The sequence below is a fragment of the Juglans microcarpa x Juglans regia genome, chromosome 5S (genome assembly GCF_004785595.1).
Source record: "Juglans microcarpa x Juglans regia isolate MS1-56 chromosome 5S, Jm3101_v1.0, whole genome shotgun sequence".
Classification (NCBI taxonomy): domain Eukaryota; kingdom Viridiplantae; phylum Streptophyta; class Magnoliopsida; order Fagales; family Juglandaceae; genus Juglans; species Juglans microcarpa x Juglans regia.
The window spans coordinates 374,206-381,949 of NC_054603.1; the positions used below are offsets into that span (position 1 = coordinate 374,206).

A 7,744-nucleotide genomic window follows, 5' to 3' on the forward strand; every position below is an offset into this window, starting at 1 on the left:
TCATAAAAATAAAACATCTATACAGAACAATTCATTAAGCAACATTTCCAAGTTCAACAAAACATTTGAGTCTATACAAAACATCTACTGGACATAAAACCATCAACAACATTTCCAACATTTCCAAGTTCAGCCAGTTACATTTCAGTCAAACACAAAAACAAAACATTTTCAACATTTCCAAAAGATGGCCTGCAACCTTTAGTTTGGTGATCAGGCGTGCAAAGAGTGTAAGATTATTGATGTCCCCATGAAGATAACCAAAACTCATAGTGGGATTAGAATGTATTTTTTTTTAGAAACCCTACAAAGTGGCTATGAGTGGGGTACCTCCAATGTGACACAACATTGGATATATTTTGGGTCATAAGGAATGGGTATTCATCAATGGATTTGTTGTTGTCTTTGTTTTTTTTTTTGACTGTTTAGCAATCACTTAGGTCTCAAAAGTCAAGAGTCACACAATAAACTAATATTGGCAATGTCAATTTATCAAATAATCTAGATGACTATAAATAATTGGTAGGCATATTGTAATTTTTCTTTTTTTGACTAAAGTTCTTTTCCAATTTCATTAGGATTATGTGATTATGGGATAGTGAAAAATCTAAAAGCCTAATATTTTATAACATTGACATGTTTTCACTTTCTAGTTCTCTCACTCATATTAAATGATCCTTTAGCCACTTATGGTTAGAGATATGCTCCATTACTTTATACGTTATGAATACTTTCAAGTATGGAAAAAGGAAGAATTCCAAATCTTGTTTAAAATATATATAAAAAAAAAAAAAAAAAAAAAAAAAAAACCTTATTGGAAGGTGTTTCCTCTGAAAAATAAAGTTAATAAGGACTTCTAATGTCAACTTATCGAAAAAAAAAAAAAATGTCAACTTATGGAATATAAGTAAAAATGTGGTTTGGTAGTTATGATATGTAGATGAGGTGAATTTTGGATGGTGGTTTTTTTCATAGTGGTCTTTTGACTCTTTTTATCCTATTCTTTTTTCTTGGAGAATGATATTATAGTAAACCATTTTGTTTTTTTTTTTATCTCTAGAGATATCTGCTTCATTGTGAATCTAGTTTGATATTTGCAGTTGAAAAAGAAATATTAAAACAATCATTGTTACAAGTTTCTGCATAGAGAAGAAACCAATAATTGTAAATATTGGTGGAGTCTCATTCGACACCTTATAAAGATGTATAACTGGATGTAGAAGTGACTCGGAAATTTTAAAGATTATTTCCGACTATTTTTGGTACTGAGAAATGTTGTTTTTTTTATAACGATAATAAGTGCAAAACGTATGAAATCTTGTTTTGGAATTGTGATTATAAAACTAATTTCAAGTTAAATAAATAATGCCGATTGCTGAGAAATAAAAAGCATATGAATGGTGTTCATTTTAATTGAAATAGAAAGGATCCTATCTCTTTTTAAAAGAAACTATCCTATATCGACCTTGATTTTCATTTTAATTCGTAACTCTTTTTAATCCTGGTACGGTTCTTTATAAAATTAAGGCATCGTTTATTTTCAGAAAACTTCTCATCTCATTTAATTATTATAATTTTTTCAAGTTTTAATATAAAATAAAATAAAAAATTCAATTTTTTCAAATCTCAAAATAAAAATAATATTAAAAAATATATTTTAATAATATTTTATTTAACTTTTTAATTTTAATCTCAATTTATTTCATCCCACCTTAAAAAATAAACGAGTCCTAAATCTAATTATGAAAAGAAATAGGCATGTCATTAATACACTTTCACATTAAAAAGGACGTTGCTACACCAGCACCGCAGTACGTGACAGAACCTTCTAGCACCACCTAGCACGTCCATGCATCTCTTCGATAGTTTCCATCACCTTCTAGATATCCAGTTCTATCCTTGCTGGCTAGCTGCTACCTCGTATATAATATATGTCCAGTATCCCCATGATCCACCTTCTCAATCAACAACCTTTCGAGTTGTACACCATCACCCGTTACTCTGACTGTGACCGCCGTTAAGATATAACCCAAGCCTATCCAAGCATTTTCAGCTGATCAGAGAAATGAAGCCCGTTGACGAGAAGGAAACGGTGACAATCAGAGCCGTGAGCCGCAACGAGGAAGGCCGAAAGAGGGTGGAGAAGACGGAGGCGAACACCCACAACATAGACACCCTCAAGTACATAGAGAAGAAGCTCATGGACAAGGGCGTGCAGCGCATGGACCGCCACCCTGTCGACGGCATGGGCGGCATAGCCAAGCCACCGCCCAAGTCTGGCCACGGCGGTAAGTACACATGGGAGGGCCCGAGCGACCTGGTCGAGGCCGAGTTGGAGGAGGTACCGCCGGCAATAGACGAGAAGGACCCCAATTACGTGGATGAGGAGGTGGAGGAGAGGATTTTGAGGGGAGAGGACAGCGACGTAGCGGGCTTGGTTGTGGGCAGGGTGGAGGTGCCGAAGGCTGCTGCAAGAGATCAGGGGGTTGCTAGGATTGATGTTGATCCTCAACTCGATGTGATCTGATGCTGTGGCTTAATGTGCACGTTTAAGCAGTTTCTCTTGCTAGCTTGTTGAACATGGGAAATGGGTTACTAAGGAACGGGATCCTCGATGTTCAAATTATGTGTTAATCTCGTGTTAAATTCTAATAAGTTTTTTGTCTTTCATTCAGGCTTCGGCACCTCCACCCTGTTCGTGTTACACTAATTATCATCTCTCTCTCTCTCTAATTAGGGCTTCCTGTTTAATTTAAGAGAGAGTTTATCGGTGTCTGGTCGTTTTATCTCATGAGCTCAGTTTCCGGTGCTAATCAGTCCTTTTATTTTTTTTGGGAAGCTTTGTAAATACTATCCATTTTATCAAAAATTAAATCAGGATTATTATTAACACATACTTGCAAATATAATTTTTCATAAATTTCCCTTGATACAAATTCAGTGCAATTGAATGTTGAACTTGGGCTTATTCAGGATTGGGCTTTTGTTTGCCGCTTTTAATCTGGACAAGCTCGTTGATTTGCAAACGGGCACGGAAAAATATGCACAATCAGGTAGCTGACATAGTGACATGGCCAGAAACTAAAAAAATAAAAATGGTAGCTGACACTTTGTATTCTACCTATTTTATTGTAAAAAATAAATTACATAAGATATTTAATTAGTTGATATCTATACAATGATAAATTAAATGTTAAATTGAATTTTTATTATTTTTAATTTATATAATTGTTTTGTGACTTGAATCTATGGGAATGCTTGTAAATTCATTTTTCATATGAAAGCAAGATATGGAACTTTGTGTTGTTCTAAGGTCTTGCTGGTTTAAATATCCTACTCAGAACGTTACCTTCTTTTATCTCTAAAGATAGGCGGTTTTGTGACTTGCATCAATGGTAATGGTGTACAATGACAATAAATATATACCTATTAACCCAAAATGGTAACACCTTGAAATGCGTAAGCAAAAGTGAAGATGAAAAGTATGAGCTTAATCAAGAGAATATAAAAGCTAGGATGAAAATGATCAGCATGCATAGCATCCGTTTTTGGAGTCTTACATGGTCTTGCAGATAATGAGAATGATTAGGCATATAGAAACATTGAATGGATGTGAAAAAGGAGTTAAAAACTTCCCCTGATCAGAAGTAGTGGTTATAATACTGATATTGCCTCATACAACTCCCTAATCCCAGGGTATTCCAATACAAAAACACCTACAACGTCTCAGCTTGTATGAATTCAAAATATGAAGAAGTTGGGCATAGGATTCATGCTCTGACAAGATGACCTATCATAGCTTCATTTTGGGGGCTCTTTATAGAGGGAAAGTTTACCAGTTGTCAGCAGTGAAGAATCGAGCTAATGATATGAAAGCTAAAGGACTGGTCCCTAAAGCTGATATTTTTAACATACTTGTTAAGGGGGATTGCAAACAACAGGACTTCAGCGCGGCATATAGTTGGCTCAGAGAAAGTGGTGGATGAAGATTTCCTGCTTACAGTCTATATAATGCAGTGGGATCACTGCTGGTCTTCAGAGGGAGGCAAGAGGCCCAAAAACTCTGTGCTCCGAAATGAGCATTTGACTAAGTGATGATTGCAGAACTAATATCGATCTTTCCTTCGTTGCAGCCAAAATGCAGAGGGACGTTTGTCGTGGGCGCTAAACTAGTTAATGTAGCTTGCATGATTGAACGTTGTTCCAAAAATTGCTTTGCCTCGTATTACGCTATTGTTTGAAAACAGAGCACATTGTGTGATTCATGTTCAGAATATACTAATATACTGATTGCACTATACGCATCTTAAGGCTTGGCAATGGGTTGCAATATCTACCACGCACAACTCCAATGTGTCGTATTATAAGGTTAAATCCTACTAATTCAGTGCCTATAACCTATAATTAATCAGTGCCATCATTTTCCAGCAATGGCATAAATCACATTCTCAGGTCCCATAAGTTTTATTACCAAAAACAAGTCCAGCCACTGAACCAACAAGGAACAAGTAAGTCCGCAAAATGACGACAAAAAAACATGAGAGAGAAAGAGAATAAGGGGTTGCAAGCTGACCAGATTCAAAGAGCTTTGAGAATATCCTCAGCCCCACTGAACGTAAACGCTCCGCCCTCCTCCAAATTCAAGAGCTTGACGATCCCATCTTCGGCTAAGAGCGCGTACCTTCTGGACCTCACACCCAACCCCACAGGCTTATCGCTCAAATCTAGTTCGCACCCAATAGCCCTGGTGAAATCCCCATTCCCGTCGGACAGCAGGAGCACCTCGTCGTTGATCTTGAGGTCCTCTTTCCAGGCCTTCATGACAAATGCATCGTTGACCGAGATACAGGCGATGGTGTCTACGCCTTTGTCCTTGAGCTCTTGGGACTTCTCAACGAAGCCGGGAAGGTGCTTCTGGGAGCAGGTGGGGGTGAAGGCGCCGGGGACGGCGAAGAGGATGGCCTTCTTGTTCTTGGTGAGGTCGGAAATGGTGGTGGTCTGGAGCTCATCGGAGGCGTCAAAGTAGGATAGAGTGGGGTCGGGAAGCTTTTCGCCGACCGCGATAGTGGCGGAGATTGTGGATTTGGTGGTGGTTGTTGTGGAGAACTTGAGGGGTTTAGTGTGGTGACGGAGTTTGAGTGGGAGTGAAGTGAAAGATGGTTTGGAGGCGAGGGTTTTGGCGGTGGGGAAGAGAGAGGTTTTGGTGGAAAGGGCGAGAGTGTTAGGGGAGGAGACGAGGAGTCTTGAGAAGGAGAGAGAGGCGGCCATTGCTTTGTATGTGTTTGTGAGTGTGTTTGTGTTGTGATTGCGTTTGTATGAGAGAGAGAGAGAGAGAGAGAGAGAGAGAGGTGTTGTTTGTTTGGCAGTTTGGATGGTTTTGGTTTGTGGCGGAGGGAACAATGAGGGGTTGAGATGTTACCGACTACCGAGATTTGGGGAGTGATATGTCAAGGGTATTTCTTTTGTTTTATTCGTGGGGAATGTTAGATGAGATATATTTGGTTGGAAAGGCATAAAGACACTTTGCCCAACAGACAGTGATTATTTACCAGTCTGCACCCTTATGAATTTCACTATTTAGTGTTAATTGATAATCAACACAGAGTCAGAGCCCAATATATTTTTAAGGATCCATTAAGAAGGAAAGAAAAGGGCGTGGGCTTTATTGCTTGAAGCCTTATAGTTTAACAAATTCTTTTCATGAGCCAGAACAAATTGGACTGTTTGCAGCCCAACCAAAGTTCTACATTTGCCATAATTTATTTGAAAGAATAAATAATATTTTTTTATTGCGGTAGTTATAGTGTAGATAACAGTGCAGACATTGCGTGTTTGTATTTGTTAATGCAAATGGCATCTTTTTTAATGAAGGGTGGATTCATGCAGTTGACTTATATTATGGTGACATCATTTCTTACATGTACATGTTCAAACTTCAAAATACAGAGTTCATAATGCAGTCCCATGCGCAGGGTCCAAACGTCATGCTTCCTATAATGTTTTTTGTTTAGGGAATGTGATGAAACTATGACGACATTTTAGGCTTATTCAACATGTACCAAAAAAATATATATATATTCCTAATTTATGACGTACTTGATATTCATATTTAGAGGCTCCAAATATTATTGCAGCTATTAATTGGATGCGTGACGTTTTATAATGTAGACATTTTAGCAACTGCAAATGTTGCTCATGTCATATGACAGTCAACTGTTAGCAGGCCTGAAGATGTGCTCAACATTTAACGTCCCCTAGACAAAAACCAATATACAACAATTAAAGGGTTGCACAAATGGAATATGCTGATTCTTTCGGTTGTGGTCCTGTCCTCGATTCTTCAATCTTATGGCTTTCAAAATTTCAAATTTCAAATCTTATCATCTGTTCTATCTATATTAAAATTAAATTATAGAGGGTAAGGAGAGTGGATTGGATCTAAGCTCTAATTTAATTACGACGGGATACGTCGGAATTAATCAAGTACTTTATCTTTATATCATAATATTTGAACTAATCAAGTACCTACTCACTTAGGAAATGTTTTGACAGTAAATTAAGATGAAATGAGTTAAAATAAAAGTTAAAAATTGAATAAAATATTATTATAATATTATTCTTGTTTTACAAGCTTAGGTGTCATTAAAAAAAAAAAAAGAAAAATTTTCAAAACTTCCAACAAAGTATGTGAAAGTTTACATAATAGGTAAATTGGGTTTTTGTTGTACTACTTTGTCAAATTTTTTTTTGGTACATGGGAGAGAAGAATTCGATATTTGATTCTCTTAATAAAAAATTAAAGTGTTGCTAATTGATCTAAAGCACCTTGACACTGCCTTGTCAAATATTAAGTGAAAAGATAATGTATAAACATGGTATTTGTTGATTGGTTAGGCTAATGAAACATTTTGACATGGTTCTACATATTTTTGAATCTAGTAAGACTTGGAGAGATTTTAAGGGATCCATCCATTATGTAACCCAACAAAATACTCAATTTGTTTTTTTCTCGTTTCTAAAGGAATGGAATGATATACATACAATATTTTTTATAATTTAATTTTAATTATAGAGCATTTCATGTCAAATTTGAAATTCAAAATAAAATAGTTATACAAATATTATTTATTTTAATGCATAAATAAACGTTGTGACCAAACTTTGGAACCCGACCTACCCAACGAAAGTCGGTTACATCAGCCCTACCCACGTTTCCAACTCCATTGCTACAATGCCGTCTTGTCGTGGACTACTATGTTTCAACTTCCATTTATATGTTCGTTCGGGGTGTTGAACTTAAAACCAAAAAATGCAAAATGCTTGGTACTCACGTCAACAGTAAATAATATACTGTTTAAATTAGGCATCTTTGTACACATCCAAAACCCTTAACAAATAATATGTAAGAAATTTTCCTTCATTGTATTGACTTCCTTTTCTTAATTTTCTTTTAATAATCTGGTGTGATATCTCAGAGTCCAAATAAGTCAGTATTTTGTTCCGGGGTTTGCTAATCTCTTCGTTTGTTTTCGCTAAATATCTCGTATCATCTAATCATTATAATTTTTTTATTTTTAATATAAAATAAAATAAATAATTTAATTTTTTTAAATTTTAAAATAAAAATAATATTAAAAATATATTTTAATAATATTTTATTTAAATTTTTAACACTATTCCGAACGCATCTAAAACAAAGGAGCCCTAAATTTAATCGTACGGCTGCAATTGACCCATTCTCTCC

At 35.9% G+C, this 7,744-nt stretch overlaps 2 protein-coding genes across 2 annotated transcripts; one reads left to right on the forward strand and one right to left on the reverse strand.

Annotated features, from left to right (window-relative positions):
• The first annotated feature begins 1,927 nt into the window (after positions 1–1,927).
• Positions 1,928–2,670, forward strand: LOC121268549. Its single transcript, XM_041172867.1, has one exon. The coding sequence runs from the start codon at positions 2,066–2,068 to the stop codon at positions 2,525–2,527; it is 462 nt and encodes a 153-aa protein (XP_041028801.1). The 5' UTR covers positions 1,928–2,065; the 3' UTR covers positions 2,528–2,670.
• A 1,734-nt stretch (positions 2,671–4,404) lies between these two features.
• LOC121268550 (peroxiredoxin-2E-2, chloroplastic-like) lies at positions 4,405–5,459 on the reverse strand. The gene has a single exon (XM_041172868.1). The coding sequence runs from the start codon at positions 5,266–5,268 to the stop codon at positions 4,579–4,581; it is 690 nt and encodes a 229-aa protein (XP_041028802.1). The 5' UTR covers positions 5,269–5,459; the 3' UTR covers positions 4,405–4,578.
• Positions 5,460–7,744: the final 2,285 nt, after the last annotated feature.